The sequence below is a fragment of the Bicyclus anynana genome, chromosome 27 (assembly GCF_947172395.1).
Source record: "Bicyclus anynana chromosome 27, ilBicAnyn1.1, whole genome shotgun sequence".
In the NCBI taxonomy this organism is placed as follows: domain Eukaryota; kingdom Metazoa; phylum Arthropoda; class Insecta; order Lepidoptera; family Nymphalidae; genus Bicyclus; species Bicyclus anynana.
In genome coordinates this window covers 1,029,215-1,042,893 of record NC_069109.1, presented here as the reverse complement: position 1 = coordinate 1,042,893, position 13,679 = coordinate 1,029,215, and the positions used below count along the sequence as shown (strand labels likewise).

General features: G+C 36.4%; 1 protein-coding gene across 1 annotated transcript; it reads left to right on the top strand.

The window, feature by feature from the left end:
* The first annotated feature begins 606 nt into the window (after positions 1-606).
* LOC112049561 (protein LSM12) lies at positions 607-10,834 on the top strand. Its single transcript, XM_024087503.2, has 3 exons — positions 607-1,025; positions 7,828-7,965; positions 9,638-10,834. The coding sequence occupies exons 1-3, from the start codon at positions 726-728 to the stop codon at positions 9,752-9,754; spliced, it is 555 nt and encodes a 184-aa protein (XP_023943271.1). The 5' UTR covers positions 607-725; the 3' UTR covers positions 9,755-10,834.
* Positions 10,835-13,679: the final 2,845 nt, after the last annotated feature.

Genomic DNA, 13,679 nt, shown 5'->3' with positions numbered 1-13,679 from the left:
CCGTCTGTCTAAATTTTTAGTCGCACGTCGTCACGCTGAAACTATTGAATGAATTTAATTCAGGACCATGAACGTAGAAGACTTTTTGTTGCACAAAATGAAAAAAATAAAAATTGTAATGTTGTGTACTACTCCCTCCACGAATATGTTCCTTGCTCCACGGTGTACTACCAAAAATAATGTCAAGGATTTTCTAAATTCCCTAAAGGGGTTGAAGTTTTTAGAAGTCGTTCACGTTATGAGTAGTGTTGTAAAAACATGCGAAAATATAAATGCAAGGGGGTGAAATAGGGGTTGAAAGTCTAACATTGATTTTCACGCGGACGTCCGCCTGTTCTCGTAATAAGCCAGTTATCGATCCAAGTTTGAATCGCTGGTGAGGCAATTAAAATTGGGATTTTATTAAATATTTTAGTAGTTCTGCGATGTTGGTAGGAGATACGAGTTCATACAAATCTTAAATAATGTTGAACCAGCAACGTAGACAGATAAGTAAATAGACACGTGATTTTGCGGGAGATTGATATAACGCGTGTGGATCCGGCTTAACGCTCTAGGTGGATATATGGCTATTGTCTGTGTAATGTTACTAATCTGTGCAAATTGTCCGTGTCGCTGTCACAATTTCATGGCGGACTTGTCACTTGGCTATTTCTAACAAAACAACCATTTATAGTTTTAACCACAAAAACGTGATATTTTATAAATTTTATAACTAAACAACGATGTCTACAGTCTCCGACTGTTTCTCGATCGGCAGCATAGTCGCTACTAGAACGTGTTACAATGAGAACATCGAGGGAGAAGTGCTGGCATTCGATCCTCAGACCAAGATGTTAATACTCAAATGTCCGTCTTCTAGTGGCAATCCGAAGCGCCATGATGTTAATATCGTCAATTTATCGCTGGTCAGTGATGTTCAGATCAAGAAGGAGGTCACAACAGTGCCCGAACCTCCACCGTCTCTGAATCTACATAGGTTGAACACAAGAGTTCGGAATTCTATAGAAAATAAACGTAGATTGGTGAGTTTTACTTAAATAATGCATTGACGGCCTCCGTGGCGCAGTATGCGCGGTGGATTCACAAGACTGAGATCCTGGGTTCGATCCCCGGCTGGGCCGATTGAGTTTTCTTAATTGGTCCAGATCTGGCTGAAGGGAGGCTTCGGCCGTGGCCACCCAACCGGCAAAGAATGTAGAAACCGAAAGGGGTGTGGATTTTCGTCCTCCTCCTAACAAGTTAGCCCAATTTCATCTTAGATTGCATCATCACTTACCATCAGATGAGATTGTAGTCAAGGGCTAACTTGTAAAGAATAAAAAATAAATAGTTAATCTTAATACTATGCCTTATATTGATGGGATCCAGAGTTATGCATTCAAAATTGAAAATTCATTTATTAAGTAGTTTTTATATTATTTAGCTCAGTTTCCAAGCACTTTTGACAGGTCAGTTAACTATTTGTAAAGATTCTACCACCGGATTATATGTTTATGCATATTGTATATAAAGATCTGGGGTATGCACCTCAAATAAAATGTACATAACTTTTCAGTTATGTGCATTTTAACAACATCACAGCCATTATCAGCCATCTGTTGTCGTGTGTCAGAAATCTGAATCTTTGTCGGACCTTTCACAAAATCATAGCACTTAAAAGTGAGACTGAAAGAGCAAAAACAAAGACATACCTCAATAACCTCAGATGTGTTACAGAAAGATCAAATGGCTGTAAGGTGGATAAGAAATTAACTATTGCGTGTCTCAAACAGTGAAGAAAAAATATTGTGAGGAAACTTGCATACTTACCTGAGAATTTTCTTAAATCCCTGTGTGTGAAGTCTGCCAATTTGCATTGGGCCAATGTGGTGGACTATTACCCTATATTACAGCCTTTCTTGATGAGTACTGTTTACCAACAAAGAAATTAGAAATGAAGGTAGAAACTCATGTCATTTCATAACTTATTTATTTTATATTATGTACAGGTTGTTTATAAAATGTTATATATAACGGAGCACGAGTTTCCGAGGTGTTTTTTAAAAAGAGTGACATCAGCATTGGTGATGTCACAATCTTGACCATTGCTCATTCTTAGTATTAGATTCTTGCAAAGAAAACTTCACTAGTGCTTGGTAAACTTCGTTTAATTATCTAGCAGCGTAACTACGTCACAGAGAGGTCCGTGCTGTACGACAGCACAACTACGAATGCCCCTGCCGCTGCAGCGCGTGCCTTTATATTGAGATTGTAGTGGGGAGCTTGTAGTGAGTCACGTGTTTATGCTGTTCGGAATCGTTCGGCGATGACATAGTTCGTTGCATATTATTTTGCGCCGACATATAAAATACATTAACCATATTTAATTGTTTAAGCTTATTAATCAAATTTATTTTCATTAATTAAGAACAAGTTAATTTTAATTATTATTAGTTGTGAAATGACTAAGGATCATTTTTAATTTGTTTGTTAGTAAACTATTCATCAAGAAAGGTTGTAGTATAATTAACTCCTCTCATTCTGTGAGTATGACTATGGGTAGTTAATGATGAACTTAGGTATTACACGTTGTTTCATGTAGAATGGTGCAGGTGACAGTTTGTTTCACTCTTGAAAGTATGCCACAATTCACTATAATAGGACGTATTATGAACATCATACAGGCAACTGTCACCATACCCGTGCTGTCTGAAAAACACTTTAGTAACAATTATTTTATATAGTGATTAGTATATATGACAATCATTTACTGTTGAGCATGAGTCTCCTCTCAGTATGAGAGGGGTAAGGCTAATAATCCACCACTCTAGCCCAATGCGGATTGACAGACTTCAAACACATAGAACTTAGAAAATTCCCAAGTTTTCACAGGCAGGTTTCCACACAATGTTTTTTCTTCACCAATTGAGAAGTTATAATAATAATAATAATAATAATAGCCTTTATTAAACAATCACAAATATCTTAAAATTATTTACAAATTTATTTGATTGACACCGGCGTGTTGAGATTGTCTTGCTTTACAGCATAGGCCTCCCCTAGAGCCCGCCACACTGAACGGTTATTTGCTTGTCTATTCCAAGCGACACCTGCTATTTTTATGACATCGTCCTCCCATCTACGACGCTGTCTTCCTCTGTTTCTTTTCTGGTGCCTTGGGCACCAAGCTGTTATGTCTCTTGACCATTTATCCTTCTTACTTCGAAACAAATGTCCTGCCCACTTCCATTTCAGCTTTTTAATGCAGTATGTGACATCAGTTATTTTAGTTACGTTTCTTATAGTAAAGAGTTTAATTTTATCTCTTAATTTTATATTAAGTATGCTGCGTTCCATGCTATGCTGACAGACTTCAAGTTTGCGTATATGTTGTTTTGTTAGGCTCCATGTTTGGCATCCATATGTCAAAACTGGTAGAATACATGAATCAAAGGTTTTTCTTTTTAATTTGAGCGGCACGTGAGGGTTTTTCATTATATCTTTTAACGACCAGTATCTCTTCCACGCTAAATTAATTCTGTTATTCACTTCTTTCAGAGTAAGGTCTTCAGGAGATATAATCTGTCCGAGATATATATATTCGTTCACATATGCTACTGTACTGCCATTGATGGATATTGGGATATTTGTACGATTTGTCATAACTTTGGTTTTATCAAGGTTCATCGACAATCCTACTTTCTCACTTTCATACACAAGCTGAGTTAACATATTTTGCAAGCCACTTGGATCTTCAGAAATTAGGATTAGATCGTCCGCGAATCTTAGGTGGTTTAGTTTCACCCCATTTACATTTAGTCCATAATCATCCCAATTGAGTCGTCTAAATACGTGTTCAAGTACTGCTGAAAAAAGCTTGGGTGACATTGGGTCCCCTTGTCTCACTCCTCTTTGTATCGGAAAGTATTCCCCTTCTCTCTCTGTTCTTATTTTTGCTTTCATGTTCCTATATATGTTGATTATTACACGTATGTATTTTTTATGCACACCTTGTGTTTCTAGGGCTTCCCATATTTTTGTGTGTTTTAATGAGTCAAATGCTTTGTTATAATCTACAAATGCCAAATAGAAGGTAATACCATATTCTTTACATTTTTGAATCACTTGTTTTATAGTGTGTATGTGATCTATTGTCGAGTAGTCACTCCGAAATCCTGCTTGTTCTTTGGGTTGGTTTTCATCCAAGGTCAAGGTAAAACGGTCTAACAATATTTTTGAAAATATTTTGTACAAATTTGACATCAAACTGATTGGTCTGTAATTAGATATTTCATCTTTTTTCCCTTTTTTATGAATTAATATTATTGTTGACTGAGTCCACTGATGAGGTATATACTCTGTGCGCAATATCTCATTGAATAGATCAGTGATAGTGTTCATTGTAACTTCTGATGTTCCTAATAACAGTTCATTCGATATACCATCTTCTCCTGGCGCTTTTCCTCTCTTTTGTGAATTAATAGCCTTGTTGACTTCTTCTCTTAGTATGCACGGGATCTCTTCCTCGTTCGTTTTATTGTAACCATCTGGTTGATAGGCTGCTGAGATTTCACTGTCAGAGTATAATTCTCGGTAGTATTCTGTTGCTATATTTAGTATATCAATTCTATTTGTTTTGCTTTTCTTGTATCTATGATGCTTCATGCCTTCAATCCAATTTAAACTCTCTTTTAATTCATTCTGTGCTTTTTTGATTCCTCCTGATTTTTCTATGTAGTGAATAAGTGTGTCTGTTCTAGAATTTAGTCTGTGTTTTCTGATGTTTAAGTTAATATCTTTACTTAGTTTTGTTATCTCGTGTCTGTTGTTTTTCCTGTCTGTAAACAATGATTTTCTTTGTGTTATTAACTTTCTTGCTACAGGACCTAATTTGTCTTTCTTGACCTTATTTATTTTAGTTATTTGGGCGGAATTTTTTAATTCCTTCTCTAGAGAATCGTATTTGTCTTGGATTTTGGTGAGATTAATTATTTTTTCTAGGTTTTTGTCTAAAGATTCAAGAACATTTTGCGGAAGTGGTAGAAGTATTGATTCCTTTGTATTTTGTATGTTTTTTCTTGATTTCTTATGTTCTCTTGTGTATAATTCTCCACGAAGTAGTCTATGGTTTGTGTTAAAGTTAAGTTGGTTTATAATGCCCACATTGGAAAATAGCTTTGGTCTGTTTGTAACAATGTAATCTATTTCATTTTTTACCCTCCCGTTAGGTGACACCCATGTCCATTTTCGATTAGGGCTTTTTTTGTAGTAGCTATTCATAATATGTAGGTTATTTTCCAAGACAAAGTTTATTAGTCGTTGTCCATTATCATTCCGTTTTCCAGTTGTGAATGGTCCAAGTATACGATCTTCATGAACTCCTCTCTTTCCTATTTGCCCATTAAAATCTCCCATTATGATTATTGTTTTTTGTAGACTCAGCATGATTTGGTTAAGTTTACTGTAGAAATCGTTTTTTATTTCATCTTTGGCAATCTCCGTCGGAGCATATATTTGTACTATTGAAGTTGGTTGTTTAAAGCCAGGCAAATTAATATTTAAAATAGCGATCCTGTCCGACACTCCTTGGAACTCTATTATTTCGTTTTTCAGGTATTTTTTAATTATAAATCCCACTCCATATAACCCTGCTGTTATATTTTTGTAGTAAAATATGTAGTTGTCATGTTCTTCTATTTTTTCTTCCGCTCTTCTCACTTCACTGAGGCCTAAAATATCCCAGTTCACAGTTTCCAAAGCATTTTCTAATTCTGATAAGGATTCTTGGGTTCTTAGAGTTCTTGTATTAAGTGTAGCTATGTTCAATCTATTTCTTTGTGATTGAATTTTGTTAACAGAGTCTTGTTTATTTGTTGTTGGTTTGTCAAGTGTATCAGATTTAAGCTCTTGGGGGTTGTGGTCTATATCCCCGCGGTGACCATCCGTGTTGGGGATTTGTTTTTTACTTGTATATGCAGATGTTGTATTGATATTTATTCCTTTCGTCACGTTTCCGGTGTCAAATAATTCCTATGCCTTTTGGTGTTGTGTGTTTTTTTCTGACAAAGAGTAAGATCTTGCTCTCATATATGCATATGCGTCTGTTTTGTGCATTTTAGCCGGGCCTGTAGTATCTTTCTCCTTAGCGAGTTGGCATTTTGTTAATGTACTCTTCGGCGACAAAGATATTTCTCTTTTCCTTTTTTCGGCCTCTGATTTTTCTCTTATTATAATTTTGTTATTCTTGATGTATGCTTCGTTTCCTTTTTCTTTTTCATTCTTTAACTGTTGTTGCAGATTTTTTCGTAATTCTAACGTTTCTTTTGTGACATCATCAGTAATGTAAGTATTTTTTGGCATTTTTGATTTATTTTTCATCACTTCTACTCTTTTATTAAATGAAGTAAAAGTAATTAATATAGGTCTAGTTTTGCCTCCCATTTGTTTTTTACCTAGTCTATAACATTTATTTATTTCAAATGTCTCTATACTGACACCCAAGTTTCTCAAAACCTCTTTTATGAGGATAAACAATTCCTCGTAGTTGTTCTCCGTTTCCTGAATGCCATGTAATATTATATTATTTTTCTTACCCGAGTTTTCTAGATATTTTATCTTTTTGTTTAGTATTTCTACTTCAGATCTGAGATATTTATTTTCATCCAATAAAGGTTGAATTTTATTCTCTAAGGTAAGCATTAAAGTGTCGGTTACATTCTGTGTAATTATAGTTGTGTGTTTCTCTAATTCAATTTTCATCATTTGAAATAATTTTAACATATCCTCCGAGATACCACTGACATCCATAGTGCAGAGACAAAATGTTGTAGTATAAGTGAAATGGAACGTACTTTTTTCGTCCGTAAAGTTGGCACTACCGTATTTAAGGTTGTCTGTGGATATTGAAATGTCAGTTGTCACTGTCAGACGTTTTTAAGTGCTAACGTCAAAATTGTTGACAACGAATATCGAAATTTTCTAACCTCAAGTTTTGGTGAAGTTTGTGATGTTGTTTTCCAGGGTTAAATTCCTATTTTCACACGCTTTTCCGATCAATTTCAAATATTCGGCCTGTATGTTGTGATTTTATGCCACTTTCAGTAGTGAGTTGATGTTTTATCACTAGATTTCTTAATTAAAAACTGGGAGCACTGTTTACGCACTGTTACTGTTTTGACAACCGGAACCGGAAAAAAAAAAAAAAAAAAAAAAAAAAAAAAAAAAAAAAAAAAAAAAAAAAAAAAAAAATTGAGAAGTTAGTTAACTGTAATGTTAAGCTAAGCTTTTTTTTTTGGAAATGTAAAGCCTGTCAGAATTAAGAAGGTATATGATCTGGCCAACTATTGCATCATCCAATAATCACTTAAGTTTGAAGGAAGCATCCAAGTTTGATCATCATTTATGTTATTTAAAAAAGTTTTGAATTGCCAAATGATGTTTGCAACAATGCAATGCAACCAACAATTGCAATTATTCCATTATTTTCACTAATTGTAATACAATTAATGAGGTTCTCAAGTGGTGCTGGACGGGACATGTGTTGAGATCCTCGAAAGAAAAATGGTCCAAAGAGGTCATGCAATGGTACCCCAGAGATGGGAAAAGGAGGCAAGGGCGACCACATAAGAGATGGGAGGATGACCTGCCGAAAGGATGGCGAGGAAAGGCCAGAGATCGAGTAGAGTGGAAAATTCTGGAGGAGGCCTATGTCGAAGGACAACCTGATTGCTCTAGTATATAAATTAAGTAATAGTATTAGGTATATTGTATGTATTCAGCAATCAGAGAACAAAGGCTATTTTTATTTTATTTTATTTTAATGAGGTTCTCACTTTAATATTCCAGGTATCAGCTCTATCGGCATGCCTGGACCCCGAGGGTCAGAGACTGTTCCTGGCCATTGCTCGCGTCATAGACGACGTGTCGTGGTCGGGCCAGAGTATCAGAGTATACAACGAAGTCACTATTACACCTCCTTACAAGGTAAGTAAATATATTTTATACGCTGAGCTAGAAGGTTCATCGGTAATGTAATGTGGTACCGACGAATGGCGGTATATCCATTCCCACAGGCTAGATTAATAAATGCCTCAGGCCAGTGTTGGCCAGCAGCGACACTGGTGCGAGTAATCTAGCTCTGACCTGCTTACCCAGCGTGGTCAGTACTGGGCAAAACTTTGTGATGGACCGTAAAAACACAACACAGCTCCTAGCACAAACGCCCAAGATTTGTTTATACTTCAAAAAAAGTGTATACGCATCCTCGTACATATAAGTAAGACTGAATCATGCCAACCGTATTTCAAACAACTAAAAATATTGACCCTGCCCTGCATATATATTTTTGAAATATGTAAATTTGTAAGAAAAAATTTTCATTTTTACAAAAAAGTCGAAAACTCTTATAAACCACGGCGCTTCCGCGAAAAAAACGAAAATAAACTAATTTACCCTTTTTCAAAATTAATACTCCACAGCTCTGGCCCATACGCAATGTCATAAAAAATTTACAATAACCTTCCAGACCGTATACGTAATGAGGAGAAAGATATTGCTTTCAAAAAGAAATTAAGGGACTTTCTGGTCGAAAAGTGCTATTACACGGTAAATGACTACTTGAATGATAAATAAAAACAAAAAATAAAATCGGTCTCCCTATCACTCACTCGACAAAAGGCTACGCCCAAACTGGGTATCCATAACTTGCATTATGTAATAAAATGTAACTTGTATTATTATTATATTGTATAATGTAATGTGTGGTATTGCTTGATATTAAATAAATAAATAAATAAATAAATAGTCCCTGGCAGCCCCTCTATTCCTGGCTCTGGTAGCGGTTACGGTAACGACAGAGTAAGGGGTGTTAAGAATCTCCGGCAGAGAATCCACTGCCAACCCCAACAACTAGACCTGGCAACATTTTACGTAATCACTTTGAGGTCCGACGAAAAGTCATGAGGTGTTAACTAGTGCAAATTTGCAATCATTGGACCATCGCGGAAAAGTTGCCTGTCTGTCTGTGTTCTATAGGATTTATTTCAGAGAATAATTTATTTTATTTGAGGAACTATTCAATCTAGTTCCCTCTTCACCTTTTTACCATAGAACTGCAAGGTATCGCAGAGGTCTGCATTCATACATAGTTGATGTCCCTTGGATGTGTACGAAGAGTTTCGGTTCTTCGTTCCTGTCAGTCCTGTTCATGAAACAAAATCACTGATATAGCTTATGAATGAAGTCACAGACATAGCTTAATGAATTGGGAAGCTGAAGTGGCAATGGGCGGGGTACAAATTTCGAAGAACCGATGGACGTTGGGGTCCCAAAGTGCTGGAATGGCGACCCTGTACTACAAAGGTCTCTACCCTGTACAAAGACCCCCCATTAGGTGGACATCAAGCGAATCGCAGGGATTCGCTGGACGCAGGTGGCTCAGTATTGTGATGTTTGGAAGTTTTTACAAAAGGCCTATGTCCTGCAGTGGACTCCATCAGAGACAATCTTTGTTTTTTATGTATAAATTAGTTAATATTGACTATTACATAAGGACCTGCCTCCCTAGACATTACTTTTCTGTCAAAGTATATGATCAATGATCTAATGGGATTACTGTAGTCTACGGTTGAGCCATTGATTGTTTCTATCCCCGCAGGTAGAGAACGTGCTAGGCGAGCAAGACTCCAAACCATACAACTATATTAGGAAATTCGTGGAGCGACACTGGCGGGACCATAGAGACAGTGCCGCCAACTCCTCGCGACACCAATAGTACACCAACGGAGACCTCCACCGCGCACCACAGGGGGGGGGATTACAAGGAGAGGGGGGGGGGAACACGCGATACTGACAATTGAGTTACGTTACTGAAGACACTTAGTACTTCGAAACTGCTGAGCCTATTTTAAAAATTCTATTACAAATGGAAAGCTACATTATCAGCGAGTAACATGGTTATATTCGTGGAACGACACTGCAGTACAGCGGCGGGCAATACGCGATACTGACACTTTGATTCTTTACAAGTTAGCCCTTGACTACAATCTCACCTGATGGTAAGTGATGATGCAACCTAAGATGGAAGCGGACTAACTTGTTAGGAGGAGGTTGAAAATCCACACCCCTTTCGGTTTCTACACGACATCGTACCGGAACGCTAAATCGCTTGGCGGTACGTCTTTGTCGGTAGGGACATCGTACCGGAACGCTAAATCGCTTGGCGGTACGTCTTTGTCGGTAGGGTGGTAATTAGCCACGGCCGAAGCCTCCCACCAGCCATAATAAAACAATGCCCTTTTTTTATGGAATCGAAACACTGACGGTCATAAATAAACATGGATTAAAGAACTTAAATTTTCTTCAAAGTAAAGTGAACCTTATGTAGTAATGTTTAGGTCCACTTTTTATTTTGAAGAAAATTGAGGTTTTAAATCTTAATCCATGTTTATAAATATAACCAACTAGCTGACGCCGCGGGGTTTCACCCTCGTGGTTCCCGTTCCCGTAGGAATACGGGAATATTATATAGCCTATAGCCTTCCCCGATCAATGGGCTATCTAACACTGAAAGAATTTTTAAAATCGGACCAGTAGTTTCTGAGATTAACGCGTTCAATTAAACATAGTATGTTTTGACATCAAAAATTGTATTCAGTGTCGATAATCCGGGGATTTTATAAACGTTAAAAACGTTTCCATTAGGGTTGCCACATTATTTTGTTAAATATAAAGTAGATACGTTTGGTTATTAAATGTATGATTTTATTTTTCTTTATTTTACTTGATACATATTCTTATATAATATTTATATTTTAGTGTAGTCAGTTATGAATTTAAATTATTAAAAAATGTATGTATAAAATGCCCGCAAAATAGAAACGTTCGCTATTGGTTCGTTCGAACGGTGACGTCATCTTACAAAGTTTTGGCTAATAATCGGCGTTTGTGACATTTGTGACGTCATGGTTCGGTAGTATGGCACGTTAACATGTATTTGTCGAATATTTAACTTTAATGGCCATATTTAAGAATTAAAATTTAAGCATTAATTTACTTCGAAGTAAAATGAACTTTGAGTATTAGTGATTTGGTCCACTTTATTTTGAAGTAAGGGATCGTTCAAGTATTATGTATGCACTATTGGGGGGGAAGGAAGGGCGTTTAAGCTTTGCTTATTTTTGAAAAGGGGGGTAAATAATTGTCTTAAATCTGCTTACATAATACTTAAATGGCTCCTAAGTAATAAGTATTTCATTTGCAACAAATAATGTTGAAGTTCCTGATTTAATTTTCATAGTAGTTTTGCAAAATATAATGAAAATTAAAGTGTTTTTCAGATAGCATGGGTACGGTATATACGGTAATACGCACCATCCTACATGAAACAAACTGTAATTAAAAATATTGACAACATTATATGCATGTTCCTTAATACCAGAAATAATATTTCTACTTTATAATAAAATTTGATGTATTTTAGGAGTGGCAACCCTAGATATAGACGAATATACGCACCAAGAGATAACTTTGTCTAAATATCTTTCGTCGAAAATCGCGTTTTCGATAACCAAAAAGAAAATAACTATAATTAAAAAAAAAAAAAAGAAATAAAAGACATTTACTCTCCCCTAGTTGCGTTGAAAAGATTATGTATAATTTTTATTCAAATTGAAGAAAGAGATTCCCCATGTCTTTAATTTGTTTTTAGTTGTTGGCAACTCTGACTTGTTGTAAGGCGATGTTGCTGTATTAAAAAATGTTTTTTTTAAATGGCAACTTTGTTTTATTCGCAATTTAGAGATGGTACTATTTATATGATGTTGGATAAAGTAATTATGAAAATACAAAAAAAAGTGCAAAATTTAACTGTGTTTTATTTGTTTTTCCTTATTGAGTTGACTATGTTTCGGAACAACTGAGGCAAACTAACAGCAAAATCTGGAGCTGGCTGCAGATGGCTCAGTATCGTGATGTTTGGAAGTGTCTACAAAAGGTCTATGTCCTGCAGTGGACTCCATCGGCTGATGTGATGATGATGATGATGATGAACTGCAAAATCTAGTGCAGTATTACCACCCTTTTGATGACCACAGGGCCGGCCATACATAGATTGCTCTTGCAGTCAGTCAAGAGCTCAAAACTGCTATTAATAACAGCAGTACAAAGATAACAATCGCAGTACAATGTGGCATAGATAAGAAAGAATCACAGTACTATGTGCCATAGACAAGAAAGAATCACAGTACTATGTGCCATAGACAAGAAAGAATCACAGTACTATGTGCCATAGACAAGAAAGAATCGCAGTACTATGTGCCATAGACGAGAAAGAATCACAGTACTATGTGCCATAGACAAGAAAGAAGAATTTTAATTATTCAAATCAGTAGCATTATTTTAGAATTTAAACTATCGTGAGTGTTATTCATAATAATTGATTATGAAACTGCTAAAACTCACTTGATACAACGTCGGTGTATGTTCGACTAGTTTCGAACCCATACGGGGCCCTTAGTCATGAGTTTTTTGACGGCCTCTGTGGCGCAGTGGTATGCACGGTGGATTTACAAGACGGAGGTCCTGGGTTCGATCCCCGGCTGGGGCGATTGAGGTTTTCTTAATTGGTCCACGTCTAGCTGGTGGGAGGCTTCGACCGTGGCTAGTTACCACCCTACCGACAAAGACGTACCGCCAAGCGATATAGTACGGGTTTTCATTCTTCTCCTAACAAGTTAGCCCGCTTCCATCTTAGATTGCATCATCACTTACAAGTGAGATTGTAGTCAAGGGCTAACTAAAGAATAAAAAAAGCTGGTTTTTGCAACTATTTAATTAATCAACAGTAAAAAAAATTTAGTTAGTAACAACTTTTCATAAATTACCCTCCTCCTAACTTGTATAAAATATAACGAGGTTATTAAAACTACCCAGCTGTTTTTTTTTACTGTTGCTTAATTAATAGTTAAACAACTTGACAGCCACAATGTTCTACGAATTGCGTGGTACATTATCTCGTTGTGACGCTCAGAAATTTTCATTTCTTAGTAACTTAGCTACCAGAATTTTCGTCAATAAAAAAGTTGATCGTCTCATCGAGATGAAGCTATTCACGGAAGATTAACTTGTTATCAATCAGTAATCAGTTGTAAAAAATGTATGGATTCCGGACTATTGGACTATTGGCTGGGGTTAGGTATAGAAGGTTATCACAGCTACCCATCGATCTCCTATTAAAAAGTGGACGCACAATCAGCGACCAAAAAACGTTCCCAATCAATGAGTGCCGAACACTACATCTTGGCACTCAATCCAAGTAGTCGCATTTGCAAATTCAACCTTATACTCAATCCTTAAGGTTGAATTTGGGATTTCATTGAATATTGTACTATATTCAAAGGACTTCAAGTATAATTTTCTTTACCAATAATTCTAAAACTGTCAAAGCAAAATTGGCCAATTTTAACTATTTTTTTTATAAGTTACCCCTAGACTGCAATCTCACCTGGTGGTAAGTGATGATGTAGTATAAGATGGAAGCGGGCTAACACACACCTTTCGGTTTCTACACGACATCGTACCGGAACGCTAAATCGCTTGGCAGTACGTCTTTGCCGGTAGGGTGGTAACCAGCTACGGCTAAAGCCTCCCACCAGACAGACCTGAACCAATTAAGAAAATCTCAATCGACCCAGTCGGGG

What these genes read in the sequence shown, in the direction of transcription:
- LOC112049561 (XM_024087503.2), top strand. Translation starts at nt 726, where the DNA reads ATGTCTACAGTCTCCGACTGTTTCTCGATCGGCAGCATAGTCGCTACT. An exon ending in TAGAAAATAAACGTAGATTG is followed by an intron (nt 1,026 to 7,827) that starts GTGAGTTTTACT and finishes TTAATATTCCAG; the next exon opens with GTATCAGCTCTATCGGCATG. An exon ending in CTATTACACCTCCTTACAAG is followed by an intron (nt 7,966 to 9,637) that starts GTAAGTAAATAT and finishes CTATCCCCGCAG; the next exon opens with GTAGAGAACGTGCTAGGCGA.